This window comes from Protobothrops mucrosquamatus, unplaced genomic scaffold (assembly GCF_001527695.2).
Source record: "Protobothrops mucrosquamatus isolate PMUCROS unplaced genomic scaffold, P.Mucros_1.0 scaffold28, whole genome shotgun sequence".
NCBI lineage: Eukaryota > Metazoa > Chordata > Lepidosauria > Squamata > Viperidae > Protobothrops > Protobothrops mucrosquamatus.
The window spans coordinates 2,831,295-2,846,989 of record NW_015386413.1 but is presented as its reverse complement, the minus strand read 5'-3'; the positions used below and the strand labels follow the sequence as shown (position 1 = coordinate 2,846,989).

The 15,695-nt window shown below is 50.0% G+C and overlaps 1 protein-coding gene across 1 annotated transcript in view; it reads left to right on the top strand.

Moving 5' to 3' along the window:
* Nucleotides 1-1,776: 1,776 nt before the first annotated feature.
* The window catches only part of TSC22D1 (TSC22 domain family member 1), a gene marked incomplete at its 5' end in the record, with an annotated part of 53,063 nt that continues 39,144 nt past the window's right edge, over nt 1,777-15,695 (top strand). The window contains one exon of the mRNA XM_029283158.1: nt 1,777-4,301. Within this exon, the coding sequence (XP_029138991.1) occupies nt 1,777-4,301 (2,525 nt within the window). The remainder of the gene's footprint in view (nt 4,302-15,695) is intronic.

Sequence of the window (15,695 nt, the reverse complement as noted above, 5' to 3'; positions counted from 1 at the left end):
GGGGGGGGGGGAGAAAACCTGCTTTCTGGATTTTTTGAGGGAGGTGGGGAAACCTGCTTTCCAGATTTGGATTTTTGGGGGGGCTTTCCGGATTTGCTTCTGGACCTCAAAGATAGTTGGAGGGATGGGGCGCCCCTTGCACTCCCCCCCCCCAGCCCTTTTCTTGCCTTTCTTTTGCATATGGGGAGACCCGGGGGGGTTTCCCCTCCCGGAGTTTTGCCCTGCGACCCCCGCCCCCCCCGCCAGCCTCTCCCGGAGAAGCCCAGAAACGAAGCGGGGCCGGCCTGGTCTGCAGCCCCTCCGGCCGGCCGGCCCACCCACCCAGCCTGCTCGCTCGCGCCCCTCCCGGCCGGCCTCGGCCATTTCCGCCAGCGGAGCCGAAGCCCTTCGGGCGGCCTCGCGCCCTCCTCCCCTCTTTTCCTTCTCGCTCTGCGCCGGGGGGGGGAGTGAAATTCGGCCATTTCCGCCACACGAGCCGAAGCCTCTCGACCGCCCCTCCCTCGCTGTCTGCGGCGGGGCTGCGCCCGGCCCCTCCCCTCCCCTCCCCTCCCTCCCTCGGCTGACCTCGGCCATTTCCGCCAGCGGAGCCGAAGCCCTTCGGCAAGCCCCCTCCCTCTTTCCTCCTGCCGACTGACACCTCCGCCCGTTCTCCGGCCAGCTTCGGCCATTTCCGCCACACGAGCCGAAGCCTCTCGACCGCCTCTCTCCCTGGCGACAGGCCCTCGAGGTCTGCGGCGACCCCTCCTCCCGTCAGCTTCGGCCATTTCCGCCACACGAGCCGAAGCCCTTCGGCTACCCTCCTCCCTCCCTCCCTCCGCCCGACGGACCCTTCATCTCTGCGGCGGGGCTGCGCTCGGACATCTCCTCCCCTCCCCTCCCTCTTTCCCTCCCTCCCTCTCTCGGCTAGCTTCGGCCATTTCCGCCACACCAGCCGAAGCCTCTCGACCGCCCCCCTCCCTCCCTCCCTGCCTCCCTCCCTCGCTCCCTGGCGACAGGCCCTCGAGGTCTGCGGCGACCCCTCCTCCCGTCAGCTTCGGCCATTTCCGCTAGCGGAGCCGAAGCCCTTCGGCTACCCTCCTCCCTCCCTCCCTCCGTCCTCCTTCATCTCTGCGGCGGGGCTGCACTCGGACATCCCCTCCCTCCCTCCCTGCCTCGGCTAGCTTCGGCCATTTCCGCCAGCGGAGCCGAAGCCCTTCGTTCTCCTCCTCCTCCTCCTCTTCCTTCTACCCCCCGCCCCCACCTCATCCCGACGGGCCCTTTCTGTCTGCGGCGGGGCCGCGCCTGCGCCCTCTTCCGCCCGCCGCCCCCTCCCCTTCGCGCGCCCACCCAACCCGCGGAGGCGGGGCGCGCGGCGTCTCCTCAGCCCGGCGGTCGCTCGGTCGGGGCGCGCCAGCCAGCCAGGCAGCTCCGGCCTCGCCAAGGCGGCTCCGACGGGGCGGCAGGAGGAGGAGGAGCGCGAGGCAGGCGGGCGGGCGAGCAGGCGGGGGTCCTGCCGCGCCAGCCCCTCCAGGGCTGAGGCTGAGGCGGCGGCGGCGGCGGCGGCTCTGGATGGGGCCGCGGCCGTCGGGGGCTGCCGCGCGTCCGCGTCGCCAGGGGCGGCTCCCGCGCGCGAGCCTTCCTCCTCCTCCTCTTCCTCAGCGTCCTCCTCCTCGTGGGGGCTCTTCCCGCGGCTGAGCGGCGCATGGGCGGCGGCCGCGCCTGAGGCGGGCGTCGGGGCGTCGGGCCTTCCTCCCGCCGGCCCCAATGCAGCAGCAGCAGCAGCAGCAGCAGCAGCCTGACTCAGCGGCGGCGGCGGCGGCGGCGCGGGAGAGGAAGAAGATGGCGCAGCCCGCGATGCTGCCTCGCCGGGCCGGCAGCGGCGCCGGCTTGGAGGACTTCCCGGCCGCCCTGCTGGGCCAGTCGCCGCCGGCTTCCCCTGCGGCGGTCGCCGCCGCTTCCTCGGGGTCTCCCTGCCCGGCCGGGGGGCCGCCGCCGCCTCCCCCCAGCCTGTCCCTGCTCCCGCAGCCTCCCGCCCCGTCCGGGCCAAGCGGCGGCGGGGGTCCAGCGGGCGCCCAGTTGAAGAAGAAGAGCGGCTTCCAGATCACCAGCGTGACCCCGGCGCAGATCTCGGCCAGCCTCAGCTCCAACAACAGCATCGCCGAGGACACGGAGAGCTACGACGACCTGGACGAGTCGCACACCGAGGACTTCTCCTCCTCCGAGATCCTGGACGTCTCGCTCTCCCGGGCCACCGACCTGGGCGAGCCCGAGCGCAGCTCCTCCGAGGAGACCCTCAACAACTTCCACGAGGCCGACAGCCCCGGCGCCGTCTCCCCCAACCAGCCTCGCCCGGGGCCACCGCCGCAGCAGCAGCAACCGCCCCGAGGCCTGGCCAACGGCGGCGGTGCCCACCCTTTCCAAGGACCCCACTACGCCCACGGGCACCCCCAGGCCTCCGGGGCTCCCCCGCCGCCACTGGCGGTTTCGGGGGGCTCTCCATCCAGCCCGTCCTTCCGGAGGCTGCCCGTCGCGGCGAGCTTGGAGAGCGCCAGGCCTGGTCCTGCCGTGGGTAGCCTGGCTGGGCCCACCGTGGCTCCCTTTCACCACACGGGGGCTGCTTGCACGGGGGGAGCGCGGCAGGTGAGCAAGACCCTCCGGAACCTTGCCCCTACCGGCAACGGCGTGGCCTTGCCCGGAGGGGGCCACCCTGGGAACGTGGCGCTCTCCGGCGGGGTTGGCAACGGCACCGGGCCCTCCTCCAACGCCGCCGGGAGCGCCGGTCCTACGGCTCCGGGGCCCGCAGCCACGGGTCATCTGCAGCCCGCCGGCAGCACGTCCCGCTTCCGCGTGGTGAAGCTAGATTCGAGTTTGGAGCCGTTTAAGAAAGGCCGATGGACATGTACTGAGTTCTACGACAAGGAGAACCCCGGCCCAGTGGCTGAATGCACCCCCGCGGCTAAAACCGTGGACGCTCTACTAGACGTGGCCTCCGAAAGGGAAAGCACCAGTGGGAGCTCCGTCAGCAGCACCCTGAGCCACTACACCGAGAGCGTGGGCAGTGGGGAAATGGGGGCTGCTTCTGGGACGCAGCAAGTAGGGTTCCCCGGCGGGCCTCAGCAGATGGAGTTCAGCAGCGCTGGGGTGCCCCCGGGGCCAACGCCGGGGCTCCCCCAGAGCATGTCTCAGTCCCAGCTTTCCCAGGTCCAGCCGCATCCTCAAGAGGTCGGCTACCCTCCGCAGAAGCAAGGGGTCCCTCCTCCAGCCTCGGCCGTTCCTCCGCCGTTGACCGTCCTTGGTGGCCACCAACCGACTCTGGCCTCCCAACAGCTGCCGTTCGCCCCACCGCCGGCCCAGCCGGGCCCAGTTGTTCCACAGCCCCAACCGCTACCTTTTGGGCAAGGACAGGCCCAGCACCCCACCGCCCTCCCACCCCTGTCTATGCAGATGGCTCCGGGGCACGTGAAGCCCGCGACCCAAACTCCGCTGCCCGAGTACATCCAACCGCCGCAGATGCTTCCGGCTTCGGCTTCTCTGCAGCCTGGGACGGCGATGGTCGGAGGCGGCTCGGCCGTGCCCCTCGCTCAGCCTCCCAATATGCAGCTTCCGGTCCAGGCCCACATCCCGGGGGTACCTCCTCAGCCGGTGGCGCAGGCCCAGCCCACAATCCCTGCCGTGGGCGCTCCTGCTCCCCTGATGAACGTTGGACCACCCGGAAGTGTCGCTCCCGTGGCCCAGCGGCCACCTATTGCAAATCAGATGGCTCCTTCGGTGATGGCCCCCGGCGCTGGTGGTCCTGCACCCTCCCAAGCAACTGCCCCAGTTCCTGCAGGGGTTGTTCACCCGGGGTCCCAAGCTGCTCCGTCAGGCCTTCCACAGTCGTTGGGCATCCCGCCGCCCAGTAACCTGATGCCCATGAAAGCAGCCGATCCTCTGGTCCCAGGAATGGCCCAGCTGCCTCCGGTCAGTCCAGTCCCTCCTGTGCCCGGCCACTCGGCTGCGAGTCTGCCCTTGGCTCCTTCCAAGACCCTCGCCCAGCAAAATGGGAACCTGGTCCCGAATGTCTCTCAGCCCGCCTTGATTTCCACGAGCATCAGTTTGTCCGGAGCCCCCAACTCTTCCCAGTTCTCCGCGCAGTCCTTCGCTCAGTCCATGGCCAGCCGAACTGACGAGGCCAAGCGCCCCACGGAATCCACCCTGGTTGGCTTAACCCAACCTTCTGAAAGCAGCCTTGGCACCACCTCGGCGTTGGCAGACGGGAGCATGGTCTCTCTCTTCCCCTTGAAGGTACTTCCGCTGGCGTCTCTGGATGGTGAGGAAGACAGGTAAGATCCTTTCAAAGGGACAGGTGGGTAAGATGGACTCAGGTGAACCGGCTCAGGCCTGGCCGGAGACCAGCTTTCTAATGAATGTCTTGGAAGCTTACAAGAATGAAGTTGGGCCGTAGTAGACCGATGCGTCTCTGCCAAGGTGCTTGATGGCCCTTTTGTGGGGCTTCCAAAAGTGGACGGTGTCCTGGGATGGGGGGGGGTCAACTGTAAGGAAGAGCTGCAAACACTAAATTCAGGGGTGAGGTGGTCTTTTCTTTCTGCGGAAGGTACGTAAGAAGTGCGTTGTTGAGCGCAAGTTGGTCCAAATTAATCCCGTATTTAGGATCCGGCTAAAGAATCATCGGGAACCTTTACTCTGTAGGCATTTGGGGTTTTTCTGATTAGAGGTGGAAGGTGGAATGGGAACGGATCGGAGAGGACCGAGACTTGAGCCACCCTTAATTCAGAATTTTCTCCCTTCCCCCACCCACTTTGTTAAGGCATCCTTATTAGACCAGTCCTATATCCGTCAACCAACGTGTATTTTTCCAGGATCTTGCGATGGTCTTGCAGGGCCAAATTCTGCAGAAATGTAGAACAGAGAGCGGCTGAATTGAAGACGGAGGCCTGCGCGGTCAGCATCCCGGAAGGATGAGAGAGGAGATTTGAGACATTCAGTTGAAGTTGTTGTGTGTGTCGATTTAAGGTCCCACCCCAAAGAAATCAAGGCAGAAACATGGGAATCTTTGGAGGTTGTTTTCATCCTTAGGTAAAACACCGTCCTAGGGGATTTGGGGGCCAGCAAGAAGTTGAGGAGAATTAATGGGGGGGGGCTTGTTCTTTGTGACCTTTGAATTGATTTTAGGCAGACAACTTCCAGTGCTGTTAGTTAGCGTGGTCATTGCTGGGGGATGCTGGGAGTTGTTGTTCAGCCTATGAAGGCTGCAGACTCTCCCCCCCCCCCCGCCCTCCTCTGGATGTATGTGTATATATCTACACACTCTCTCTCTTTCTCTTTCTCTATATATTATATATCTATCCCCCTCTTTCTCATCTATCTGCCATCTCTCTCTCTTTGTATGTGTGTGTGTATATCTATATCTACAATCTCTGTATACACACACACACACACACACACACACACACACATGCACCCCGATCTCAGCAATCAGATTCCAGCATCTTATGGGTGCTATTACACTAAATCTCTAGGCTTGACCTAATGCCAAATAGGGATGTGCAATATATGTGTGTGTGTGTGTGTGTGTGTATCCTCTATCTATCTATCTATCTATCTATCTATCTATCTATCTATCTATCTATCTACCATCTATGTCTGTCTGTGTCTGTCTGTCTGTCTATCTATCTATCTATCTATCTATCTATCTATCTATCTATCTATCTACCTATCTACCTATCTACCTATCTATCTATCTATCTATCTATCTATCTATCTATCTATCTATCTATCTATCTATCTATCTCATCACTATCCTATCTATCTATCTATCTATCTATCTATCTATCTATCTATCTATCTATCTATCTATCTATATATCTATATATCTACCTACCTACCTACCTACCTATCTACCTATCTATCTATCTCTCTCTCTCATCTATATCTTTATCTATCTATCTACCTATCTACCTATCTATCTACCTATCTACCTAAATCTATCTATCTATCTATCTATCTATCTATCTATCTATCTATCTATCTATCTATCTATCTATCTATCTATCTATCCCCCCTCTTATCTATCTACCATCTCTATATGTATATACACACTACCTATCTATTGATAATTTCACCATTTTTCTTGTGGCAGACATATTCAGAATGGGGTGGATCCATTCATTTATGAATCCTGTTGTTCTGTAACATTAGAAAGTTGAATTATTTTTTTTGTGTGGTCTTGCTTATTCTCTTCCTTCTGCACAGAAACCAGTGGCCTATGAGACCCAAAATCTCTTTACCCTTTTATTACTTGTATCACCATCCCACTTTTTCTCTGAGCTCAGTGGAATTTCACTGGAAATCTCCCTTTTATTCTTAAAACAACCCCGCTACGGTGGGCTGGGTCAAGAGAGAGGCCTGTTTCTGATACCCACTGAGCTTCTAGGGAAGAGTTGGTACGTAGTAAGGTGGTATGTGTTGGTTTAAGGTTACACCCAAAAAGAAACCCTGGCAGAAACGTGGGATCCGGTGGGCGCCCAAAACCCCGATCTCCGCCATCCGATTCCAGCATCTTATGGGTGCTACTACACTGAATCTCTGGGCTTGACCTAATGCCAAATGGGGATGTGCAATATATTCAGATTTGAAGCAGAAAACGTGCTTGGAAAAGAGCATGGGTGTGTGTTTGCTGCATTGTCGATGCGTCTCGGGCTGAGGATCGTAATCCCAAGGCATCTGGGAAGCCACCGGGTTGGGCAGGGGTTGATTTAAGTCTGTACTTTGTGTTAGCTGTGCAAACTCACCGAGGCAGAGTTTAGGGGTCCTAGCGAAGGGGCGAAGGGGCTTCACAATAAGAAATATCTCGGCAGATTTGCACGGGTTGATAGCCAAGGCTTTGATTGAGGCCGCCTAGCTGGGTTACGATTGCCTTATTTTTCATTTCCTTCATCCAATCACGTTTCCTTTGCTGGGTGAGATCCCCGAAGTAAAGTCGAAGTAAATCAGCTGCTCCCTCTTGGATTCTTGTTCACGAAACAGGCAGTTTCAGAGGCTGTACAGGTAGTCCTCGACTCAACGGCCACAATTGAGCCCCAGATTTCCGTCGCCACGTGAGGCATAGTCGTTAAGTGAGTTGCGCCTCATTTTACGACCTGTTTGCCACTGTTATTAAGCAAGTCACCCCAGTTGTTAAGTGAACCATGCGGTCGTTAAGCGAATCCGGCTCCCCCCCCATTGACTTTGCTTATCTGGGAAGGTCACAAATGGCGATCACGTGACCCCAGGACTCTGCAACCGTCATAGGTACATGCCAGTTTCCAAGTACCCAAATTTTGACTGCTTGACTGAGGGAATGCTCTGACGGTCGTAAGTGTGAGGCCCAGTCACCGCTCACTTTTCCCAGTGTCGTCGTAACTTCAAACAGCCGTTAAATGAGCCATCGTAAGTCGAGGACTACCTATATACATCTTCAGAATCTCTCTGTTTCTTTGCCCAGATCAGGGGTAGGCAACCGTGGCTCTTTTATGATTCGTGGACTTCAACTCCCAGAATTCCTGAGCCAGCATGGGGGAACTATGGCCCCTTCATGACTGGTGGACTTCAACTCCCAGAATTCCTGAGCCAGCATGGGGGAACTATGGCCCCTTCATGACTGGTGGACTTCAACTCCCAGAATTCCTGAGCCAGCATGGGGGAACTATGGCCCCTTCATGACTCTTCCAGAATTCCTGAGCCAGCCTGGCTCAGCATGGAAACCTCTCCCTTTCCCTTCAGCATGGCTGGCTGAGGAATTCTGGGAGTTGAAGTCCACGAGTCATCAAAGGGCCAAGTTTGAAGACCTCTGGCTTAAGCCAAACAAGCTTTCTTACAGTAATAGGTTAGTTTATTCACATGGTCTCCTAATCTAGAGTCTTGGTTAACCAACATCATGAGCTATTTCAACCTCTGGGAGTTGAAGTCCACAAGTCTTAAAGTTGCCAAGTTTGAAGACTCCTGGTATAAGGTCTTGAGTAGGGGGTTTGACTAGAAGACCTCTTGAGGTCCTATCCAGCCCTAGGATTCCATGTTCTACATTGGAAGAGGCTGGAGGATCCTTTGGACAAAAGTTTTGGTCCTTTTCAAGCTAGTCGTCCTGGAGAGAATTATGGATTCTCTCTGACAGTGATAAAAATTTGTAGCCCAAACATGAAGGGAACTATTGATGGCGTTATCAAAAATATTGCTTTTCTGGGTGTTTTGCTGACCAATCTGCTGAGTATTTTTCTACTTCCTAGTAGAATAATACAATAATACAATTTTGCTGTACTGTGCTCGAATACCGCAAATAAAATACTTAAATGTTATGGTTCTCTAACGACCTTTGAAAGAGTCCCGGACTGTTGAAAGCAACTGTAAATTGCACCATATTTTGTGGGAGATATCTACCACAGCTCTCTGAGGGTGATGTAAACTGGATTTTTCTGACATTCAGAGGTTCTCTATCTGAGGAAGTTTTTGGGAAGAAGCTGGATAATTCAGTTGGTTTTCCTTCGCTTTCCCGAGGATTGGGTGTGACGCTGTTGATATCCTTTCCAACTCTACAATTCTCCTTCTGCCTTAACTGAGCAGGATCATGCAGCTTGATTTTAAATTACTCGTGATTGTCTACTTTCTGAAGCCTTGCAGAGAAAACCAGGTTAGTTGGCAATTCCACTTCAGAGAGGAAAAAAGGAAACTGGATTATTTTTTTTAGGAATGTTGGTGTAGGACCCTATTGACCTAAATATGCTTGGAGAGCAATTGGACTTAATTAAAAATGCAACTTGGACAATAACGTTTTGTAGTGGTTTACATTTTTTTAATAAAGATTTTATTGAATTTTATAGGGTTTGGGATAAAATAGGGTCGGTGTAGGGTTTAGGGTGGGGTTGGGATCAGGATTGGGGTTAAGACAGGGTTGGGGTCAACATTGGGGTTATCCCCCAGTAACTTTTTCATTATTTAGCAAGCAGACTATTGTCTGGGTACATATGTTTAGCCAACAATAGTTAATATAGTAATAGATAATTGTAGTAAGTATAATAAACAGTATTAATTACTCAATGCATAACCTTCTTACTAGTATGTATTCAAAATAACATATCACATTCATTTCTCACTAGTTCGTTTTCCTAACCATTGCTAGAAGTTATCCCATGTTCTAAAGTAAACTGAATCTTCTTTCTCTTTAATCTCTAAAGTCAAATCTATCCATTTCTGCACATTCTTAGATTTTCTTAATTAAAACCTCTTCAGTTGGTAAGTTTTCATTTTTCCAATATTGGGCAAATACAATTCACGTTTGTTGATTAGGTTCTTTCCCAAGTAAATCAAAAAGTGGCTAATTTAAATTGAATAAAAAGAAGGAGAAAAAAATAAATCTGAAAGTTTTGGTTACTTTAGGTCAAGGCTACAAAAATTTTGTATCCAGACTTTGCAAACAAGTTTCAGACAAACTGTAAGAGTCTTGACAAACTTCTGTAACGTAACTTTTAACACAAATTTTGTAACAATTTCCCTTTTTGATACAATGAGGATGGATACGAAAGATTGGGTTCCCTTTCAGCTGGCAGAATCCAGAACGCTGCTCATCTCTGTTTTACAAAATTAGATTTTTTTCAGAATTTTTCATCTCCAGATTCTGTTTTCATTTCATGAATCCTTTTTCAGCATACCACTTCATATTTAATAGCCATGCTTAAATAAATTATTGAATAAACTTCAGTTGATGAGGTTCACGTGACTTGGTAAATTTGGGCCAACAGAAGTGTGAATATTTATTATACTTATATTAATATTATAATTAATGTGTCCTTTTATAGTCTGGGTTGGTCTATATATATACCACTCAGCATGCTTTTGAAACGAGGCAAAAATCACCCTTTTTTTGGTGGTATGATAATTTTTTTTTTTAAATGAGCAAGATGGTGGTTAATCTGCCTGTCTTACCTGTTAATTTTCTCTCAATGATACAAAACTAGTTACCCCATCTGGTAACCTATGTTAAAAACATAAGAGAAAAACCACATTTCTTTTCCATATACAGTGCATTAATTGAATCCAGTTTACTTCTTGGCCTTGAACTTGTAAAAAAAAAAAAACCCTGTTCTTTGGCCTGATTCCCCCCGGAGTATAAATACCAGTGGATGTTTTTATTTCTGTTTGTTTTCATTTCTTGCGATAACTTTTCAATATTTTTCAGGAACTGCTTTTAGGCAAAATGGCAAAATAGGAAAGGTTATAGACTGTCTCCAGAAGTTGTGAATGCTCCAACACTGGAAGTTTTTAAAGAAGAGACTGGACAGCCATATGTCTGAAATAGTATAGGGTTTCCTGCCTGAGCAGGGGGTTGGACTAGATGACCTCCAAGGTCCCTTCCAACTGTTATTCTGTTCTGTTCTGTTCTATTTTATTCTATTCTGTTCTGTTCTGTTCTGTTCTGTGTTCAGCATTCAAACCAGTCTGAGGCACAGGCTTAACAATCCATATTTCATAAATGTTTTGTGGTCTTGATGCCCTTGATAGTCAGATGTTTATTAGCACCTCTCGTGTTCCTCTCCTGACTCATCCTTCAGAAGCATGTGGGCAGGAAACATTTTTATTTGTGTTTTCACCTGTCTTTTCAATTGCTTTTAGCTTTCAAGACTGAATCACCACAAGCCGTTTTAAAAGAAACACGGGGAAAAAAAAAATGAAATAAAATAACGGATTGAGGGAGAGACAACCAGGCTTCCCAAATCTGAGAATTTTACCAGCGTCAACAGCGTGCAATTTACTACATACCCATGATGATTATGTGAGCAAACCGGCTCTTTTGGGTATGAATAATTAAATTGTGTCTCAAATTCAGAGACGAAGCTCTGCAGACTTGAGGACACGGGTCAAACAGTGGATGAGACCTTGCTTTAAATAGACAAAGGATAGAAAAGTCCTGAAGTGCAGAGTTTCTGAAATGTTTATTTGGCTTTTGAAACCAATTCATATTTTGTACCTTCACAGCCAGATGGTAGCTCCCTGTCAGAGGTGGGTCACCTTATGTTACTGACGCCGGCCACAGTATGAGGGATCTTCTGCTCTGCCTGAATTATTCAGGAATGCCTCACTGGCAATACAGCCTTTTGTGAAACATTCTGGAGCATTAAGTCAGCAAGTGCAGAAGTGTACAAGGGGAGGGAAGAAATAAGCATGGCTTCTGGGTTAGTTTCCTGTTGAAGGAGTCAGAATAACAAGAGTTGGAAGGGACCTTGGAGGTCTTCTAGTCCAACCCCCTGCTCAGGCAGGAAGCCCTACACCATTTCAGACAAATGGCTGTCCAGTCTCTTCTTAAAAACTTCCAGTGTTGGAGCATTCACCACTTCTGGAGGCAAGTTGTTCCACTGGTTAATTGTTCTCACTGTTTCTCCTTAGTTCTAGGTTGCTTCTCTCCTTGATCAGTTTCCATCCGTTGCTTCTTGTCCTGCCTTCAGGGGCTTTGGAGAATAGCTTGACTCCCTCTTCTTTGGGGCAGCCCCTGAGATATTGGAACACTGCTATGATGTCACCCCTAGTCATTCTCTTCATTAAATCAGACATACCCAATTCCAGCAGCCTTTCCTTATATGTTTTAGCCTCCAGTCCCCTAATCATCTTTGTTGCTCTTCTCTGCACTCTTTCTGGAGTCTCAACCTTTTTTTTTACATCGTGGTAGCCAAAACTGGATGCAGTATTCCAAGTGTGGCCTTACCAAGGCATTGTAAAGTGGTATTAACACTTCACCTGATCTTGATTCTATCCCTCTGTTAATGCAGCCTAGCACTGTGTTGGCTTTTTTGGCAGCTGCAGCACACGGCTGGCTCCTATTTAAGTCTTAGAAGATGCAATTTTAGCTATTGAGATCAGTCAGTCAAATGTTGACGCTGGCCAAAGAGCAGCCTAGGAAAGGCGGGGTACAAAGAATTAAAAAGTAGAAAAAATACATCAGTATAAAAAATGCCAAAATATGCCTATAAGAAACTGGAAAATCCAGTTTCCAACCGCCCCATCATTACTTCAAGGACGTAGAAGTTAATAATTGCTAATAATTATTGTCGTGCACAAAAACTGCCTTGCTATGGGTTAAATCAGCACTAAGTGCATTTATCACTTCCCTCATCCTATATTCTTATATGGTCTCGTCATAGCAGCGAACCAATAAAAACAAGGCTGCAGGATACGTCGTCAGTGAATTCAGTATTAGGAATTATAACAAAAAGGAATGGAGAAAAGCACTATCCAAATATATAGTTTTAAGTTTGAAATATGGGTTAGGATTTTGATCACTGAAGGTAGTCCTCGCATTATGGTTATAATGGAGCCTGCCCATCCCAGTCATAACTTGTGATGATTGTAACTGGTGAATGCTCCGACACTGGAAGTTTTTAAGAAGAGACTGGACAGCCATTTGTCCGGAATGGTGTAGGGTTTCCTGCCTGAGCAGGGGGTTGGACTAGATGACCTCCAAGGTACCTCCCATCATCATCATCATCATCATCATCATCATCATCATCATCATCATTATTATTATTATTATTATTATTATTATTATAATTAATCTTTGGTCTTCTTAATAGAATAACAACAACAACAACAACAATAATACAGCTGGAAGGGACCTTGGAGGTCATCTAGTCCAACCCCCTGCTCACGCAGGAAACCTTATAACATTTCGGACAAATGGCTGTTCAGTCTCTTCTTAAAAAACTTCCATTGTTGCAGCATTCACAACTTCTGGTGGCAAGCTGTTCCACTGGTCAATTGTTCTAATTCATTGTTGCTTGGACATGCTGGCTGAGGCTGATGGGAGATATAATCCAATTAGAGGTAGTCCTCAACCTACAATGAAGCCCAACATTTTTGTTGCACAGTGAGACATTTGTTAAGTGAGTTTTCTCCCACTTTACGTCCTTTCTTTCCCCCATTGTTAAGCAAATCGCTGCCGTTGTTAAGTTAGCAACCCGGTCGTTAAGTGAATCCGGCTTCCCCCATGGACTTTGCTTGTCAGAAGGTCGTAAAAGGGGTCCACGTGATCTCCCCCCCGGGAGACTGCAACAGTCATAAGTCCATGTCAGTTGCCAAGCTTCTGAATCTTGATCACATGACCGCGGAGATGCTGCAACGGTCATAAGTATGAAAAATGGCCGTAAGTCACTCTTTTCCGTGCTGTTATAACTTCGAACTTTAAGAAGAGACTGGACAGCCATTTGTCCGAAATGGTGTAGGGTTTCCTGCCTGAGCAGGGGGTTGGACTAGATGACCTCCAAGGTCCCTCCCAACTTTATTATTATTATTATTATTATTATTATTATTATTATTATTATTATTATTATTATTATTATTATTATTATTAGTGGTGGTAGTAGTAGTAGTAGTAGTAGTAACTTTACAGCTGAAATGTAAAGTATTGCATGGGGAATGTTAGTAGTATATCTTGAATTGTCCTGATTTATCTTTTTAATGACCAGTAGAAGAGAATATTCGTAGTTCAGTGTCAAATTAGCCAGCTAGGTAACATCGTCAGTGCTGGAAGAGAGTGGGGATTGTTCTCTGTTTTTGTTCTGTAGCTTGCCTTGCCAGTATTGCTAGTGTGAGTGTTGTTTTTCTCTGGGTAGTTCCTTGATTAGGTTGCTGTTTACTGCTGGATTGTTTTCCTGATCTGGTAGTTCCTTGATTAGGGTATTGCTTACTATCATTTGTGGTCTGGTTGATTGCAGTATTAACTTGGGGCATGTCACGAAGAAAGAGAGGAAGAACAGCTTATCTGGAGAAAAAGAGACCCCAGATTATTTTTGGAATGAAATTGAGTCATGCAAGTCTGGGCAGCATTTGAACACAACACCGATGGGCTTGGAGTTGATGGAATATATACAAGGGAGGTGGTGGTCCTCCTAAACTTTGTGTGTGTGGATGATACTCAGGTATCTAGAGCAGGGGTCTTCAAACTTGGCCCTTTTATGACTTGTGGACTTCAACTCCCAGAATTCCTTGTGCCTGGCTGGGGAATTCTGGGAGTTGAAGTCCACAAGTCATAAAAGGGCCAGGTTTGAAGACCCCTGATCTAGAGAGTACTTGCAATGAAGGTATAGTAAGCCCAATCAGCTTTTTCCAAACTTGAGAGATAACTCTCTTCTGCTCTTCTTAAAGATATTGCCTGAGCGTTGAGTTCTCCAAGCTGTTCTTCTACCCTTCTTCTCCCATTATTTGTCTTCTCACCTTCACATCCCATAGTAGCCTTTGCTTTGCACTTTGACCATCGAAGTGATCAAGGTAAACATACAGGTTTCATCCCCGCCATGAACAAACTCTGCCTTCAAAGATAGCTTCTATTGTGGGGTTCAGGGCATCTATTACAGCAGTGCTGGCCAACCATGGCCACTTGGAGATGGGTGGACTTCAACTCCCAGAATTCCCCAGCCTTCATGTTGAGGGGTGGAATTCTGGGAGATGAAGCCTCTACAATCTTCCAGGTTGGCCAAGGTTGCGAAACACCTTAATTAAAGTACAGGCAGTCCTCAACTTACAACAGTACATTTAATGGCCGTTCAAAGTCAACAACGGCTCTGAAAAAAAGTGAGTTACAACCGTTTTTCACACTTACGACCATTGCAGCATCCCCAAGGTCACGTGATCAAAATTCAGATACTTGGCAAATGACTCATATTTCTGACAGTTTCAGTCTCTGTCTCGGGAGTCACACGATCTCTTTTTGCGTCCTTCTGACAAGCAAAATCCTTGGGGGAAGCCACATTCACTTAACAACCGAGTCACTAACTCAGGGGTAGGCAACCTTGGCTCTTTTATGACTGGTGGACTTCAACTCCCAGAATTCCTCAGCCAGGCACGCTGAGGGGAAAGGGAGAGGTTTCCAAGCTGAGCCACGCTGGCTCAGGAATTCTGGGAGTTGAAGTCCCATCAGTCATAAAAGAGCCAAGGTGGCCTACCCCTGATTACTGAAACCAGGGGTGGGCAACTACAGTCCTGTGGACTTCAACTCCCAGAATCCCTGAGCCAGCCATGCTGAGGGGAAAGGGAGAGGTTTCCAAGCTGAGCCATGCTGGCTCAGGAATTCTGGGAGTTGAAGTCCACCAGGCATGCAGAGGCCAGAGTTCCCCCATGCTGGCTCAGGAATTCTGGGAGTTGAAGTTCACGAGTCATGAAGGGGCCTAGGCCTAGACCAGGGGTAGGCAACCTTGGCTCTTTTATGACTGGTGGACTTCAACTCCCAGAATTCCTGAGCCAGCCACACTGAGGGGAAAAGGAGAGGTTTTCAAGCTGAGCCACGCTGGCTCAGGAATTCTGGGAGTTGAAGTCCACCAGTCACAAAAGAGCCATGGTTGCCTACCCCTGGACTAGGAGGCTCAATGCTTAGAACAGGAGGACGTAGGACAGGGGTAGGCAACCTTGGCTCTTTTATGACTGGTGGACTTCAACTCCCAGAATTCCTGAGCCAGCCACACTGAGGGGAAAGGGAGAGGTTTCTAAGCTGAGCCACGCTGGCTCAGGAATTCTGGGAGTTGAAGTCCACCAGTCATAAAAGAGCCAAGGTTGCCCACCCCTGTGCTAAGCAGAAGACACAATAAACCACATTACCACAATAAACCACAAATATAATTAATATATATAATATAATATTACGGCCCCGTAGCATCATCAAACACGAGGCCTCTTCTGTTTCTCAGTTGTAAACATTCATCCCA